Source organism: Carassius auratus, unplaced genomic scaffold (assembly GCF_003368295.1).
Source record: "Carassius auratus strain Wakin unplaced genomic scaffold, ASM336829v1 scaf_tig00032777, whole genome shotgun sequence".
Classification (NCBI taxonomy): domain Eukaryota; kingdom Metazoa; phylum Chordata; class Actinopteri; order Cypriniformes; family Cyprinidae; genus Carassius; species Carassius auratus.
Window position 1 is genome coordinate 1 of NW_020526028.1, and position 18959 is coordinate 18959.

At 34.7% G+C, this 18959-nt stretch overlaps 1 protein-coding gene across 2 annotated transcripts in view; it reads left to right on the forward strand.

Annotated features, from left to right (window-relative positions):
- Positions 1-1574: 1574 nt before the first annotated feature.
- The window catches only part of LOC113081006 (echinoderm microtubule-associated protein-like 6), a 45714-nt gene continuing 28329 nt past the window's right edge, over positions 1575-18959 (forward strand). The window contains exons 1-11 of one of the 2 annotated variants that reach the window (XM_026253073.1): positions 1575-1862; positions 2188-2286; positions 3919-4132; positions 10494-10653; positions 12593-12691; positions 14191-14259; positions 14575-14760; positions 14986-15121; positions 16785-16986; positions 18433-18570; positions 18650-18906. In XM_026253073.1, coding sequence (XP_026108858.1) covers positions 2244-2286; positions 3919-4132; positions 10494-10653; positions 12593-12691; positions 14191-14259; positions 14575-14760; positions 14986-15121; positions 16785-16986; positions 18433-18570; positions 18650-18906 — 1504 coding nt within the window. In that variant the 5' untranslated portion in view covers positions 1575-1862; positions 2188-2243. Of the gene's footprint in view, positions 2287-3918; positions 4133-10493; positions 10654-12592; positions 12692-14190; positions 14260-14574; positions 14761-14985; positions 15122-16784; positions 16987-18432; positions 18571-18649; positions 18907-18959 lie in introns of both variants that reach the window. The other variant, XM_026253074.1, reaches the window with a different exon arrangement.

Below are 18959 nucleotides of genomic sequence, written 5' to 3' on the forward strand. Positions count from 1 at the left end.
ATTTTACTTAAAGTCACTCCAAACCGAGACACTGAGACCATGTGTGTGTGCAGTGCAACCCTGACATTTTACTCTAAATACATTCTACAGCACATTTTTAAGTGTTTTTATAAACAAAATACTGATAATTAAACATCACGAAGGCTTTTTGTACTCATGCATTGATGTGAATGCTGTAACAGGAAATCAAGTTATTTCTGTGGTTAAATGTCACTGCTTAAGTTTCTCTAGCAATAATGTTGATTAAACTTTGAAATGTCTGTTGTCTGCGGTTATGTCCCCGCCCATGCCGGAATCAAACCACGCCCTTATTCATGTATTCAGATGCGCTGAGCTCTTCAGTCACGTGATTCTGTTTAAAGCAGCATCAGTGGTTTCGGGATTTCCTTCCACTGGGGATGCCTTCGCAGCATCCTCTTCGTGACCTTGAACATGTCCACTCACAGAGTAAAAAAACATGTCCCTCATCCAGCTGCCAGCACAGAATTACAGTGTGCAAGTTATTTTTTACTACTCAAAATATTGTGATGTTAATGCATTGCTAATGGAAATTTGTAATTCGAAATCCAACCGGAATCAAGCAGGAATCCTTTAAAATCCAATAATATTTGTATAAACAATAGCAAACCTTTCAGCATGTTTGTTAAAATGTAATTTCATCCTACGTGATTCGTAGACGTAGAATTCACTTAGAATACTTAAATACATATATGTATTGTTTTTTAAATATTTTTTATGTTTTATTATATATATATATATATATATATATATATATATATATATATATATATATATATATATTATATATATAATATAAACATTAAATGTTTTTATTTATTAAATAAATATATGCATGTATTTGAGTATTCTAAGTGAATTCTAAATCTACGAATCAATACAATTCGAATAATTAAAAATTTAAATAACTGTTTGATATAATATATAATAAAGAAATATATGTAAAGTTATAAATATGTAAAGGTATATAAAGTTTATTTAATTACAAGATTGATTTAATAATCATGAATATAATTAAATGATGTGATTATTAATCAAAATGTATAATAATTGTATTTAATTTTAATAATTAAATTAAAACAATTTAAACGATTGAATAGGGCTTTTTTAATATACTTTTGGTATCTCCATACATATTGTTGTTTACAAAATAATACAACATGTAGTTGTTGATGATAATATAATATAATATAAATTAATATAATATAATATAATATAATATATAATATAATAGCAAAACGTCTCTCAAAGAATGTTGTTGGCCGAAGACCCGTATATTCAGCACGTTGGACAGCGAATGCTGGGTGCCCATGGTATTTGAAGTCATTTCGAACGGCTGTGCGGTCGCGGGGTATCATTTAGAACTACCAGTCCCATGATTCCATGCGCGGCGCAGCTTTCCCTGAGTAACGGAAACGGGGCCACAAGGCGTCGTAGTAACCAAGCCGAATGGCTTTCTAGAAACCAGAAATCATATTCTCCCAAAATACTACGCCAATAACTCAAACCAAAGCGCCTTTCACTCCCCAATACTGCGCCAAGTTCGCGGTGGAAGGGATTAATCCACAGAACCAGCTCGCTCGGCTCGTTCCTCTCACGTGAGAGGGTTTTTGCGCCTCAGAGCCGGTTTCTGATGATTCGGTGAGGAATAGAAGAGTTTGCTTGAGGATTGCTGTAGTTGAAGAGCAAGAAAGCTTTTTGGGGGAAGGTCTGATCGTTAGCACGATGCCGGGCGTTGGAGAAACAACTGAAATCGGTTGAAATCGGGAGATTTTCTGAAATCCCGGAGGCGAACACGCCGGCTTCCGCCCTTTAGAGAAGATTAAGAGCACGATGGCTTTGAGGTTCGTTTCCTGAAGTCTCTGCAGTCCTTTAAAGACGTCCAGACCTCAGTGTGTTGAAAGTGTCCGGCTTGCACGAGGTTGTAGTAAACCCATTTAAACCGATATCAACTGCTAGAGTTGTTTTTAACGATAATGCGAATATTTAGTATGCTTTTAAAGGCTTTTATACTCTAAAAACTCATGCAGTCATCCACTCCTGACTCTATCTTTGATTGCATTCCCTTTAATCTGGATCCAAATAGCCTATCAGGGTTTTCCCAACATTGTTGCCTGATTGCTTCATCATGGCACCCGTTGGGATCTTCAGACACCCTTCTCTGTACAGGTGACCCAGCTTGTGTTCCAGTTATGGTGCATGGATGAACTTCAAGAGGGCGTTGAATGGTGGCAGTGGTCAAAGATCTGAACTGGTGTCTGAAAGGCTGTAGGTTGCAACCCTAACAGAGAGTAAAGCATCACCATTGTGTCTTTGACCTCCACAGAGCCCGCCCCTGTAGAAACACCACTGTTAGTTGGCTAAATAACAGTTTTGTGAATGCTAGACAGCAGAGATGTATAGTAACGAAGTAGAACTACTTCACTACTGTACTTAAGTACTAAAAGGCGGTATCTGTACTTTACTGGAGTATTATTTTTTTCTCCTACTTCCACTTTTACTTCGGTACATATTTTCGCTGAGTTTAATACTTTTACTCCGATATTTTTTTTATTTGCTGCATCGTTACTCGTTACAATTTTAATAATGTTACGAATCATTCCATTACAAACCACTGCCAGAACTGTAGATGGCAGATTTGATGAAGCTGGCACATCATTGAGCGAAACAAGCGATTAAGAAGACTGCGCGTGCTGACTGAACTGCTTTGAAGAGAGAAATGAACACCGAGCCGAGCCAGATAATGACTCGTTCACGAGTCAAGAACCGGTTGCATCGGTTCTCGGATGACCAGTAACGTTAGTTCTTTCTGACAGTTCGATTCAATAAACCAGTTGAAGAAAACAGTTCACCGATTCTTTTGCGCTCGATGCAATGGCGTCATTGGCGTTTACTGCACCTGGGCTCATAACATTAACACAGAATCAGTTCAGAATCAATCACCAAAAGAATCAGTTCGTTCCAGACGCTCTGTGTGTCGGTTTGCTTCACGCTAAATCACACATGCGCAGTATCATCAGCTCCCCGCTTCACGAATCAGAAGCGTCTGACAGAAACGGTTCTTGACTCTTGAACGAGTCAATATCAGGCTCGGCTCGGTGTTCATCTTCAGTTCTCTCTTCACAGCAGTTCAGTCAGTGTACTGTTTGAGTCAATGAATTACTCCGGGATATTGGTTTGTTTTAACTCGGAGGGAGTGTCAGACACATTAAACAAGTTAACAGCTTAATTCATCTGTGGATTAATGCTTATTGGAGATGCGAACTGTTTAAAACGATTCAATTCGATTTGGTGGACCGTTTCAAAAATATCCGGTTACATCGAATGATTCGTTCGCGAACCAGATATCACAAACTGCTTTGTTTTTAAATGTCTTACAACAGACACGGAAGAGAAGACAATGCTGAATAAAGTCGTAGTTTTTGGTATTTTTTTGGACCAAAATGTATTTTCAATGCTTCAAAAAATTCTAAATGACCCTCTGATGTCGGGTTTGAAACAACATGAGGGTAAGTTATTAATGACATCATTTGCAAATTGGGCTAACTAACCCTAGTAACCGTTTTTTGTTTAAAATAAGTTACAGTCAAAGGAATTGTGATTGTCCTTTAGGTTAATCATTTGAAATAGTGAAAACAATATGTTCAAACTTTTGACTACTTTCTTTAATAGCTACATAACACAATACTTCTACTTTTACTTTCAGTACTTGAGTAGTAAATTTTAAAATAGACTACTTGCAATACTTAAGTACAAAAAATGTTGAATACTTTAGTACTTCTACTTAAGTGTGGTGCTTAAAGAGCACTTCTACTTCTACTCAAGTCACTTTTTTGATAGAGCACTTGTACTTTTACTCAAGTATTGGTCTCTAGTACTTTATACATCTCTGCTAGACAGTTACAGATCCTGAGAGCATGGCGGATAAGACGGCTCCCGGCTGTCAGCTGAGACTGGAGTGGATTCATGGATACAGAGGACATCAGTGCAGGAATAACCTGTACTACACCGCCGGGAAGGAGATCGTGTACTTCGTGGCTGGAGTCGGAGTGGTTTACAACACCAGAGAACACACACAGAAGTTTTACTTGGGACACAACGACGACATCATTAGGTATGAAGATGCTCTTTATATCAAAAACCATAAATTTATCATGGCATTACCATGATAATGCAATTGTAATCTTTTAAGTATCATCACTTAATACGGCAATCATTCAGTACATGGTATTACATGGAATATTATGTACCATGATGAAGCCATGTTTTTAGGACTTATACCATTGAAAATACCATTACAGTTGCACTAGGTCTGATGTAAGTACCATGGTAATCATTTAGTACCGCTGTAAGTGACAAAGTACAATGATAACACCATGGTTTTTAATATGTACCCTGGTAATATGACGTTACTTATAATTTTTTGGAGCAAAATATGTTTTTCTGTACGTGTGCATTGGTTATAGCACTTTTTTTTTAGCATATTTATCATTGTAATGCCATGGTATTGTTTTAAAAAATTACAAGGTATCATATAAATATAATGGTAAATTAAAATGACAATTGGTGATACCATGTTTTTTTTTTTGTTGATATTTTTAATAGTGTATTTTTTAATGTGTAATGTTTTTTTTTTTTTAAGCATGAAATTTAATGCATATACCTTGGTAAATTAATATATCAGCACCAATCATGATAACAAAATACCATGATAATACCATATTTTCTAATATATATATATATACATATACCATGGTAAAGTCATGGTGTTTCTTGTACATTTACCATGCTAATGCCATCGTATTCTTTTAAATCCCACAGAATTTAATGCATATACCATGGTAAATTAATATATCAATCAGCACCAATTAATACCATGATAATATCATGTTTGAATATATACCCATAGCAATGTCATATTTCAAGGATTATGGTACTAACATCACAGTTTTTTCGATATTTACCATGGAAATGTATCATTTTCCTGGACAAGTACCACAGTGATTACTGGTATTTGTATTCTTATTATAGAATTTCCATGGTATTGTTTAAAGTAGAGTACCAGATTAATACCATGGTATTTGAATAATCATTGATGGTATATTATATATCATTATACCATCATACGATAGAGTGTTTGTTTCCCGTGTTGTGTTGACAGTAGCTGTTCCTCTGTGATAAAGCGGTTTGTGTCTGAGACACCTGATGCTATCTGAACGTTGGCAACCCTTTCAATCCACACATTTATCAGACCGTCGTCTCCCGGACGGATCAATGCGCCAATGCTTTACAATCTCATACTGATTCAGGAATGAAATGGGGTTGATATGCAGAGACGGCAGCAGGATGACAGTAATAGAGGGCAGCCCTTGTGTAAAAAGCCTTTTCATGTTCTGTGGAGCTATATGGTTTTTGTCCTGAAGGGAGGATACAGTGAGGAAGTGACCGCGTTTTTTTCCTCTCTCTTGCCTCCAGTTGAACTCCTATAAAAGAGCACACTTGTGTTTCGCACAAAACATATTTCACTTAAACTAATACATTTAATGTGATGCATATTTGTTAGTCATGCATAAATGAAATAAGTCAGATTTCTGTAATGCACTGGAAAATAAATATTTCAAATTAAAAAAACAAATATAATTGTGTTTTACAAGGAAATACTGTTTTTTTTTATACTTCAGAATTTCATGTATTATTCAGTGCGTTACTTGCTATTTCTTTGTAATTAATTGTGAAACTCACAAGTAATTTCTGAGTGAAAATTGTTTCTACACCAATTTTTTTTTACTTTGTTTTTATATTTATCAATAAATCAATTTTTTTTCAATCTCTTACATTTTAACTAAATATATAATGCTTTTTGCAAAGTTATCCATATTTTAATTTAATAACTGTAATTGTTTTCACAATGAACAGATTCATGCTGATTCTAAGCAATTTGAATAGATGCATTTCGAAAATCATTTTATAATTTAAATAATCAAATAGATGTGTATAATCAACTATGCCATGTTTTTATGTTTATTATCACATACAGTTTATTTGTTTGAATTAGATGCACATAGATGCATGCAATTAAATATCAAAATATGCTACGTTTATTTAGTTTAAGTTAATTTATTAATTATTTTATAGTTTATACGTTTCTCTTTAGTAAATGCATGCATATGCATATAATAATAATAATATACTATGCCCTTTTTTATTTATTTAGTTTTATTTTATTTATTTACATAACATTAAGTTTATAAGTTCCTCTATTGTAAATGCATGCATATGCATATAAATAATAGTATACTATTCCCTTTTTTCATTTATTTAGTTTTGTTTATTTATTTATTTGCATAACATTAAGTTTATTAGTTTGTTTATAGTCCAAAATGCATGTGTATTTTATATCTAATTCAAATGCATACTAAATTTAATAATATTTTATCTGAGTGAGCGTGAAAGATGTATTTTGTATTGATCATAGACTGAAAAATAATTCAAAATTATGGTGTATACTTTGCATCTAGCGTTTTAGTCGTTTATGCATGAACATTTGTTATGTGGACTGTGTTGTGACAGAAAGCCAAGCAGATTTAACAATACGTAGTCCCGTTTACATTTTCTCAAATGTGGCCGGCTCTGTTTGTGCCCGAGGGTGGGATGCTATTCTTGTCATCCGATTCCATTCACAGCAATTATCATCTTCCCCAGATCCTCAACAGACTGATTGCTCTGATACAACTATCATGTCTGTTTATAATGAAGTTTAACTGCTTGGTTAGAGTTTGAACACAGGTTACATTCTCCGAAGCAAGAGTCACAGGATATGAGCTGAATTATGGGATGCCGTGGTGTCTTGTTTTAGGCTGAGCCTGCAGATGATGGATTTGGTAATTAGTGTTAATTGTCTCAAAGAGTCCCATCGCCTCGTTTAGCAGGTCTCTCTGTAATGTGCATCTATAAACAGAAAGTCAAGTCAACTTTCACTAATACTAGTGCTCATAGTGATTTGTACACTAATAATTAAACTCACGTGTCTTGTTAAGGAGAGAGATCCATTTAGCTAGCAATTTTATCTTTTGAGTGATTGCTTGTGCAAAGCTTGTGACCTTGATGCTAACTATTTCTTTTCGGTTGCCAGGGTGGTTCAATACTGTTGCTAAGGTGATCTGAGTATGCTAGGTGTTTACTAGATGTTTTGCGGTTATTATGTGTGTCAAATAGTGTGAGATGAGATACATGCAGAAAATTTGATGAGAAATTATTGAGTTTATATTGAGATATCTGACTTTGGTATCTTGAGCAAATCTGAGCACTGTTTGAGAATGGGTTTCTTGTTAACTAAAATTAAAACTATTTACTGATATAAAGATAAAAGTATAGTAATTGTGTGTGTGTATATATAAACAGGACATTGCGAATTTATTAAATGGTAAAAAGGTGGTTTTGGTGGAATTAATGTGTATAAAGAAAATGGGTCAGTTTTCATTTCATTTTGACTTTATGCAATGATGTAAATTTGATCTTCATTTAATCTCATTACTGTCTAGAAGAAACAATTAAGATATTAAAGCGGTCACATTAGTGATTTTTCTATCCTGTGGGTTGTTACTTGCACATATGTGCTGCGAACACACACATACACACACACACACATAATGTATCTGTAGCTCATAACAGCATTGGCACATGGTTCAGCTGCTGGCTTGTGTTTCATGCTAGTGGACATGGAGAGACTTTGATCATTCTGGAAGATCTCTGAACACACACACACACACTGAAGGGGTTTTGCCTTGGTAAATCTGCCTTTGATGTGTGTTTGAGAGGAAACTCCTGCCCGCTGCTCTTTGATGGCAGGCGATGAAGATGCTAATATCAGCGCTCTAATGGACTGAAGTGAATGTCACTCACTCTCTTACAGTAATTCACTGTGTCACTGCATTCCCCATCTGCTGTAATGACACCATTATCATGCATTAGATTTAGTAAAGCAATAAACATGGTAAAGCTGTGTTTTTAGCAGGAATTTCATTGTTCACTGACTTTGGTAACTGACTAAGTCTATTTAGGTAATAATATAAAATAAAAAAAAAATTAGATGGAAAAACTAACACACAGAAAATAAATAATAATAAATAAATAAAACAATCAAAATATAAAACAAAAATTCTAAATGTTGCCTTAGAATTACTAAAACTAAAATCGAAAAAAAAAATTGTTTGTATTTTTATAATACAATTTATTATAAAACTGAAATAAAAAAACACAATAAAAATAACTTTTGTAAAAATAGAATCTATATATAAATTTAATATAAAAAAGACAGAAATTATTTTAAGTTCAGGTTCTATAATGACTAAAATGAAATAAAAATAACTTCATTTTTATTTTTAAAAAGTTAGAAGTGTTAGAAATGTTTCCTTGGCAACAAAATAAAATTAGTTTAAGATGAGGAACTAAATTCCTTATACATAAATACAAATTTAGAAGTCGTTTTTGGTAACTGAAAATATTTAATTTACTGAAACTGAAAAACAAAATAAAACAAAGAAAGAAAGCTAGAAATGTTGCCTTGGCAACTAAATTAACTAAATGAGATTAAATTGACTTCTCTACACTACTTGTCTCTTCTCTGTTCTACTTTACTCTTTGTTACTCAACTATACTCTACTCTATTTATCTCTTCTCTATTCTACTCTACTCTTCTTATCTCTTCTCTATTCTACTCTTCTCTACTCTACTCTTCTCTACTCTTCTCTTTTATCTACTCTACTCTTCTCTACTCTCCTCTTTTATCTACTCTACTCTTCTCTACTCTTCTCTACTCTACTCTACTCTACTCTACTCTACTCTGCTCTTCTATTCTCTACTCTACTCTACTCTACTCTACTCTACTCTACTCTTCTCTGCTCTGCTCTTCTCTACTGTTCTCTACTCTTCTCAACACTACTCTTCTCTACTCTACTTATCTCTTCTCTTCTCTATTCTACTCTACTTATCTCTTCTCTATTCTATTCTACTCTTCTCTGCTCTTCTCTTTTCTCTACTCTCCTCCTCTACTCTGCTCTGCTCTACTCTGCTCTTCTCTACTCTGCTCTATTCTGCTCTGCTCTGCTCTGCTCTTCTCTACTCTGCTCTATTCTGCTCTGCTCTTCTCTACTCTGCTCTATTCTGCTCTTCTCTTCTCTACCCTACTCTACTTTTTCTCTACTCTGCTCTATTCTGCTCTGCTCTACTCTGCTCTTCTCTACTCTGCTCTATTCTGCTCTGCTCTTCTCTACTCTGCTCTATTCTTCTCTTCTCTTCTCTACCCTACTCTACTCTTTTCTCTACTCTGCTCTTCTATACTCTGCTCTATTCTGCTCTGCTCTACTCTGCTCTTCTCTACTCTGCTCTATTCTGCTCTTCTCTACTCTGCTCTATTCTGCTCTGCTCTACTCTGCTCTTCTCTACTCTGCTCTATTCTGCTCTTCTCTACTCTGCTCTATTCTGCTCTGCTCTACTCTGCTCTTCTCTACTCTGCTCTATTCTGCTCTTCTCTACTCTGCTCTATTCTGCTCTGCTCTACTCTGCTCTTCTCTACTCTGCTCTATTCTGCTCTGCTCTTCTCTACTCTGCTCTATTCTGCTCTTCTCTTCTCTGCTCTTCTCTACTCTGCTCTATTCTGCTCTGCTCTTCTCTACTCTTTTCTCTACTCTGCTCTTCTCTACTCTTTTCTCTGCTCTTCTCTACTCTTTTCTCTGCTCTTCTCTACTCTATTTTCTCTGCTCTTCTCTACTCTTCTCTTCTTCTCTACTCTACTCTACTTATCTCTTCTCTTCTCTACACTACTCTTCTCTACTCATCTCTTCTCTATTCTATTCTACTCTTCTCTGCTCTACTCTACACTACTCTACTCTACCTATCTCTTCTCTACTCTACCTATCTCTTCTCTACTCTACTCTTTTTTACTCTATTTATCTCTTCTCTATTCTACTCTTCTCTACTCTACTGTATTTATCTGTTCTCTATTCTACTCTTCTCTTCTCTACTCTTCTCTACTCTACTCTTTTCTCTACTCTTCTCTTCTCTGCTCTACTCTACTTATCTGTTTTCTACTCTACTTATCTCTTCTCTACTCTACTCTGCTCTTCTCTAATCTTCTCTGCTCTTCTCTACTCTTTTCTATTCTACTTTACTCTGCTCTACTCTACTTATCTCTTCTCTATTCTACTCTTCTCTACTCTGCTCTTCTCTTCTCAACTCTACTTATCTCTACTTATATCTTCTTTACTCTTCTCTGCTCTACTCAACTCTACTTATCTGTTCTTTATTCTTTTCTTCTCTTCTCTACTCTACTCTACTCTACTCTACTCTACTCTACTCTACTCTTCTCTACTCTTCTCTTCTCTTCTCTACTCTACTCTACTCTACTCTACTCTACTCTACTCTACTCTACTCTGTCTTTATTTGTAACTTACAGTGTGTGTCTCTTCTGTCCTCAGTCTAGCACTGCATCCTGATAAGATCCAGGTGGCCACAGGTCAGGTTGGGAAGGACCCGTATATCTGTGTGTGGGACTCGTATGCACTGACCACCGTGTCCATCCTGAGAGACGTTCACACTCACGGTGTGGCCTGTCTAGCCTTCAACGTTGACGGCCAGGTGAGTCCTATGATTCCTCAGTCAGTATAATGACTTCCTGCACGGCTCTCTTTTTTTATTGCTAAGTTTATTTTTAATTTATTAATCATAATTAAAGGTGCCATCTGTCATGTCTGGCAAAAAAAATCAAGTCATACTCCACATTCCATACCAGATGGGGGCAGTATGCCTCAATAAAGTGAATTGGTCTACTCTAGAGTAACAAACGAGAAACGGCATAGTCTCTATGCTCCGCCCCTACCTTCATTTTGCCTCCAGAGGAACGTTGGGTGATGTCAAGTGATATTGAAACATGACATCTTCAAGCTACTCCCCTTCACCTTTACCAGTCAATATGTTCCTATTCGTTTTGTTCATATTACATTTTGAGTTGTATATACACATTATTTGAATTAAATTAATTTGACAGACAGCATTCTGTCAACATCATTGGTAAACATCAGACAGCTGATCAAAGCTAGCGCCAACCAACGTAACCAGAGCTGCCAACTCTCAAGCATTCACTGTGAGACACACGCAATTGACTCTTTTCACACGCTTTCACGCCACACATCAATTTTCTCACGCACAGAAAAACCACAAAGCAAAGAGGACACGGAGACCAACAGACTAGACAGAGCAGGTTACTTATGAAATAAAACAATGGGTAAGTTATAGCTAGCTAATTATCAAACGCAGCTACGGTTAGCCATCACTAACATTAGCACGTTTATCGAACAGCCTTCGATACAATTTCCATGTTATAACTTCCCGAAAACAAATACACAAACATATAAAACAAACTTCTAGCGAAATACTAACAGCATCTTACTTACCAATCCAAAAGAAATGTTGCAAGTTCGGAGTGGAACCTCATTTCTTTCAGGTCCATCGGTTTTCTCCAGCGATTGAAAGCAGTGCCGATGTTTACTCTGGTTCAGCTCCTTTTCTTATCGGATTTGATTTTTGTTTCCGAGCGCGGTTGTTTCCCTGTAGCGGGTGACGCTCTCTTCCCTGAACTGAAATGAACTAGTGGGCTGTACTTTCCACATAATTGACATCAGGTTCAAGTACACGCCCACAAGCCGTGCGAGTTATTCGTGTATTGCAGGTTGGCTGTTGGATATGTTGCCCGCATACCGCCTCCCATGGCCGAAACTGGTATTACGACACCTGTCGGGCCGGGGCTAGTAATGCTAATGCTAATTAAGGTTGATATCTCTGCAGCACTATAACTTGACATTTTTTTTATGACATCATCGCCCTTATTACTTCTCATTCTTTTGATGCGTGTAGGTCATGTTATGGATATTTTTACCTCAATTTTTGCATATGGCACCTTTAAGTAACATGGAAGCTCAATTGGTACGCTTCTGGGTTTACTATTTTTGATGCCTTGACCATTGTTTTTTATGTAAAAAAAAACACCTAAACGTTCATTTTTGGTTGAACTATCCATGATACATATTGTTGCATTTTTGTATTGCGATTATATTTTGACACAATATATTGTTACACCCCTAATATTTAGTAAGTTTGTATCATTGAGATTCTAGTATGTTTTATTAATGTTTTAACATTAATTAACATTAATGTTTTAGTTTTTTATATATATAAATGTATATAATATAATATAATATAATATAATATAATATAATATAATATAATATAATATAATATAATTAAATCATTGTCGATTATTCCCGAACTAAATTAAAATAAGAAATGTTGCCTTGGCAACTAGCTGAAATAAAATAAAAACAATTATTTTATTTTATTTCAATTCATGTTTATTTGTAATTTATTTATTTGTAACTTGTAATTATATAGTTTTTTAAAGGTTTAAATTTTAGTTTTTAATTTTACCCTGAGTAATAGTTTTATTAAAACTGAATTTTCTTCATTTGTGTTTGTAAATACTTCCATCTAACCACTTATTTTCTCCTGTCTTGTGATTCAGCGTTTATCGTCTGTGGGACTTGATGCTAAAAACACGGTGTGTGTGTGGGACTGGAAAAAGGGGCGTGTCTTAGCCACCGCCACGGGACATTCTGATAGGGTAAGATCAGAACGCACTGTTCCTCATTACCGACAGTTAATTACATCAGAACTGCAGAGTCCAGCATTTAATTCATAATGCCAGAAAGATTTGGAAAACACAGAACAAGCTCATCCGGTCCTCACATGGTAGGACTGTTTCCATTGCAACAGATGCTACAACTCAATGATGTGAATGAATAACAGTTAAGAGCGTTATGAATAAGATATTGTGCAATGCTACAGTACAGAGTAGCATTTCAATGCATAAGCTGTGTTACACACACACACACACACTCTGTGTCGAGGGAGTCACAGCAGAGATGACAGAGCTGCTTAGTGAAGAACCACAGGCACCAGAAGACTCCCTACGGTGTCATTAAAACCCTGCTGCTCCTCCTGTCTCCCAATGTGTCTCTCTTCTGTCCCAACTCAACAACTTCACTACCGATGAAATATAAAGCAATTTATATCTTTTCCAATTTATATTCTTGTATAACAAGCTTTTTCCAAAGTGACTTTTAATATGTGTTCATAGTATATACTTTATAAATTTAAAGAAACGTTAGGCCTATAAAAAGAATTCAGACTCATTACTAGTGACATGATCTACTGTTTAAGCAACAGGAAATGTGCTGTATGAAATGTTTATTTGCAGATAATGGATGCAAATAATGATTAGTAAGCATGACTATAATAACACCGGTCTGGATCTTGAAAGAAATTCAGCTGATTTGCAAAAAACAAAAAAGGCTTATATTACACTTAGTAATAGTAGTAATATAAACAGATATAAAAGCCATGTTGAAATATAAAAAATGACACAACACACTGCAAACTTTTACTAAAATTCAGTTTAAAGCGGAAAATATACAAATACAAATATTTCATTTAAAATGATAATTCTTATTTTAAATATTAATAAAAAAAACTGCATTCGTTTCTTAATTATACTCATTACACTGCTGATTTGATCCTAGTTTGATGATGCTGAGTTTGAAATCAGCAAGAAATAGTTTCGATCATGCATTGTTCCCACTCTTTTTTCAAATGATGTATGTATGTATCACTTTTATTGCATAAATATATAATTTGTACACAAAATTACAAAAGCTGTAAAATATCAAAAGTTTTGGTTTTAAAATTGATCATTTAACTTGCAGTCTGCAAAGCAGTGAAAAAAGTGAAAATCGGATTATGAACAAAATAATGTCTTCAGAATCATTCAGGAATCGTGTCTTTGTGTTGTTTTTCTGCTGATTGAGGGATAATACGTGATTTCTTCAGCTTGCAAATGGTTGCCGAAAGCATGCATGTTTGAGAAAAACAAACGTTATTTTTGGAATCAGTACCTCAAAATTAATAAGAAACAAGTATTGGATTTTTTGCATTATAATTTCCATTATATTGTGCATTGTGTATAATTTTAGAGAGTTGTGATTAATTCAGTGTAATTGGTTTTAGTGCTGGATGTTGAGGAGGTGTTGACATGGTTATCCACCTGTTTGTGCTGCGTTGCAGATCTTTGATATTTCCTGGGACCCGTTTCTGCCGCACAGGCTGGTGAGCTGCGGAGTCAAGCACATTAAAGTGAGTCAAACCCCTGAGACAAGGTTCATTTAAACCCACACTCAGAAACACATAAAACATGCAACAAATTATTCCTCCTTTCACTTGTTGTTTTTTCTGCATTTTAATGCATTTTCATAGAAAAATATCATCCAAAAACCTAATTCTGTCTGATTTAGTCAACCTGTATGACTGTCCACTTAGTTCAAATGTAAATGCATAGATTTCAAGCTCTAAAAAGAAAGCTTATGCATGCACAATATTTTAAGTTTGCTAATGCAAAAGATTTGCATGAGCAAAGGAGTTGATCTTCAGGCTTTCTCATTTGTCTTACAGTTTTGGGCATTATGTGGCAATGCATTGACGCCAAAACGAGGGATTTTCGGAAAGACGGGGGACCTGCAAACCATCCTGTGCTTGGCTACGGCGAAAGATGAAGTGACATATTCGGGAGCTCTTAACGGAGATATTTACGTGTGGAAGGGACTCAACCTGACACGCACGATACAGGCGGCACACGGAGTGAGTGAAGCTCATCACACTTCCTACACCATCACTTATACACCTAAGCTGTGTGTATAGCATCTCCATTAAATGACATCTGAAGTTGCAATGCAACCCACTTGTATTCAGATATTCAATGCATTGGCCATTTGTTTCATGCATTTATAACATTAGTGCATATATCACGTGGTGGCAAATGTTACCTGTTGCACATGCATTTGTAAACTCTCTTTGTGCACGCAGGCAGGGATCTTCAGCATGCATTCATATGAGGAAGGCTTCGCCACCGGTGGACGGGATGGATGTGTAAGGCTTTGGGACGTGGATTTCAAACCCATTACTAAGATTGACCTCAGGGAGGCAGAGCAAGGTTATAAAGGTAAAACATTACAGCTGGCTTTAAATCTAACAGGATCTTTCTCGCCCTTTTGAAATAGAGTTTAATATACTTTGTGACATACTCAAACATTTACAACACAACGCTTCTATTTCATTAACACGTGACCGTTCACATTTACACGTCAAGTAACTATTTATTATTCAGGATTCTGACCAATTGTGAATTACATTGGTTTGCACTCATTCTGTAACAAAGGTGCAGAGTTAAGTAACTATTTATTATTCAGGATTCTGACCAATTGTGAATTACATTGGTTTGCACTCATTCTGTAACAAAGGTGCAGAGTTAAGTAACTATTTATTATTCAGGATTCTGACCAATTGTGAATTACATTGGTTTGCACTCATTCTGTTACAAGGGTGCAGAGTTTAGTAGAGACGCTATGACATGTCCTTACCAATATCGAGCCACTTCTAAATTGTCCCTAGTGATAATTTTGATCAAACAATTAAATGTCTGCTGTTATGTCCCCATCAATCCCAAAACCATTACTGACCATGTTTCAAAAGTAAATTGCATTGGTCTTGATCCATTGCATTGATTTTAAACACAATACAGGATCAATAAAACAGAGAAGACACAACACGGCCTGCGCTTATATCACACGAGTGACAGTTTTTCAAGTTTACAAAGCAATTTTTTCTGTTAATTTTAATTGTTCAGTACAATTTTTTCTCTCTAAGGTCGTCTTTTAGGCATGATGCTGTTTTTCTAGGTAAATTAACTTTTCAGCATTCAGCATTGTGAAATTTTCTTTATGTCCAATGATATATTGATTAGTAACAGAATTATTTATAAACCATTGTGTTTATTATTATTTTTATTTTTATTGGTTTTAGTTATTGTTTATGTGTTTTTGACTGTTTAATGTATATAATATAAACATTAATATAAATCAGTCATCCTACATTAATATATATTTTTATATTTATCTTTATTTTACACCTGTTTCAGTTTGTAGTGCTTGAAATTATAGTATTTCAGTTCTAATTTATTATAATAATTATAGTTTTTAATCTAATATTTTATATTTTTTATATATCTAATATATTTTTTGATTCATATATTGAATTTCATGTTTATATTCTTGATTTAATTTCAGCTTAATTTCAATATACATTTTAATAGATTATTTTATTTATGTTTATTTCGTGTTTACATTTGATTTATTTCCAGCTTAATTCAATTAATATTATTTTTGTTTTATTTTTCATTTTAGAAGATGATAGCAGCACTGTTTAGTAATTTAATAATAATTTGATGCAGAAAATGTATCAGTTAAAACACATTAAAAATTACAAAACAAATGATCATTTAAAATTATTAATCAAATTTTACATAATAAAAAAATGAAAAAACCCCAGCAGATCCAGATTAAATAAAGTCAAGTTATTGTCACCAACAACTTTTAATATACAAAGGGACACATTTGTTATTCCTTTAAACTAGTTAAGATGCCTGGACACCAGCATCGCTCGGACCTTAGTTATAGTAGATGATAGAAGTTCCTGAAAATGAAATATGGACCTACCATGACCAGGGAACATACTATAGCACAAATCCCAAACATAACCAGATATGTTAGTCTGGGCTGCTTGGATCCTATACTTTCTAGTCGATCTGAATCACTCTTTCTCTCCAGGTCTGTCCATTCGCAGCGTGTGTTGGAGGGCTGACAGGATCCTGGCAGGAACTCAAGATAGTGAGATCTTTGAGGTGATGGTGAGAGACCGAGATAAACCGCTGCTGATAATGCAGGGTCATTCAGAGGGGGAGCTCTGGGCCCTCGACCTTCATCCCAAACAACCGCTGGCCGTCACCGGCAGCGACGATCGATCCGTACGGTTAGTCCACACCTTCTATTGGATTTCAGTTCATGCCACAGTTCACACAGCAGAGATTATAAATGGAGCAAGACAGGCGGAAATGAAATGTTGTTTTGGTTTTTAAAAAAATAAACGATTGTCGATAATGATGATGAGCTCTAGACATTTCAAACTCAAACACACGATGCTCACAGTGTTTTCAGCATCGGCGTCTCAATTTATGAGACATTAATATATTTTACTTCAGTATACTTCACCAGCTTTACACGATAATAATTCTGACTGAAACTCAGAGAACTTTGGTTGAACTTAGGACAGAAATATAAAACTATTATATATTAAAATGTAATATTAAATATATAATATTATACAACCAAAATATTTTTTCAACCATGTTTTAATTGATACATTTCTATTGTGCGGCATCTTAAATGCAATGCTTTCTTATATTTATTTGATTTGATTTATTGTTTTGAGATAAACTACTGTCAGATACTCACTGAAATATTCTTCACCACTGACTGCCAAAATAAAAGTTTGGTTTTATTTAAATACCTTATAGCAGAATTATAGTACTATTCTGTGTTAAATTGTAACTCTTAAAAGTTTTTTTTTTTTTTTAAGAATATCATTCAACCAAGATATTTTACATTCATGTTTTCATTTATACAGTTCTGGTGTGCATCAATTTATTTTACTAAAAAATTTAATAAATAAAAATGTTTTTGTAAATTAATTAATTGTTATATTTTAATTTGATTACAGTTTCATTTAAGAATTACTGCCAATCGACTGAAACTAAATACAGACTGAAACTAAAACTAAAAATGAAATATCTGCAGAAAGAAACAATCAAAATAAAAGTTTGGTTTAACTTGGATAAATTATTACAGAAATAAATTACTACTGTGTACTAAAATGTATTTCTCAAAGTAATAATAATAATAATAATTACATTTTCCAAGGAACAACCAATATAGTTTTTCATCCATGTTGAATTTATACAGCATCTTTTCTTACAATTTTTTTTAAAAGTTTGTTATATTTTCATTTTTACATTTGAAAATAATGATTTAATTGTTAAAGTTTTATTAATGCATTTCATTAGACACTATTTTTAATCATAAATCTGCATTAAATAAAATAAAAAAAACATAGAATGTAAATAAATCTATAAAATGGGGGGGGGGTGCATTTTGGGAAAAAAATTTATGGATTTATGGGGCCCTACATTTAAAGTTAACTACTCTGTGGAGAATTGTGAACAAGTTAAGTTTACATTTTTTTTTCTCTAGGTCTTATATTTGGAAATCATTTACTTCACCAATAATGGTAATGAATATAAATGATAAATATCAATGTCATATAATATGGGAAAAATGTTGTTGTAATATTTTTAGCCCAATTTACCCGGCCCTAGCATGAATGGACACATTTTATGTTTCATCAAACATGCATGTTTAGACTGTGGAGTTTGTCCGAACACACGCTGATCGCTCGCTGTAACATGGAAGAAGCCGTACGCAGTGTTTCCTTCAACAACGACGGTTCCCAGCTGGCTCTCGGCATGAAGGACGGCTCCTTCACTGTCCTGCGTGTCAGGTAATTCAGTTCGGATCCCCTACACTTCATCATTTCAGCTTCATTGTTCACAAACTGAGTGTTTGTCTTGTTTTCTAAGGGACATGACGGAGGTGGTTCACATCAAGGATAGGAAGGAGGTCATTCACGAACTCAAGTTCTCACCCGATGGATCTTATTTGGCAGTGGGCTCCAACGATGGATTTGTGGACATCTACGCTGTGGCCCAACGCTATAAAAAAGTGGGAGAGTGCAACAAGTCCACCTGCTTCATAACACACCTGGACTGGTCCGTGGACAGCCGCTTCCTGCAGACCAATGATGGAGCTGGAGAACGATACTTCTACAGGATGCCAAGTAAGAAAAATAATAAAATAAAATTTATATTTTCTGATTCTTTTTAAATTTCA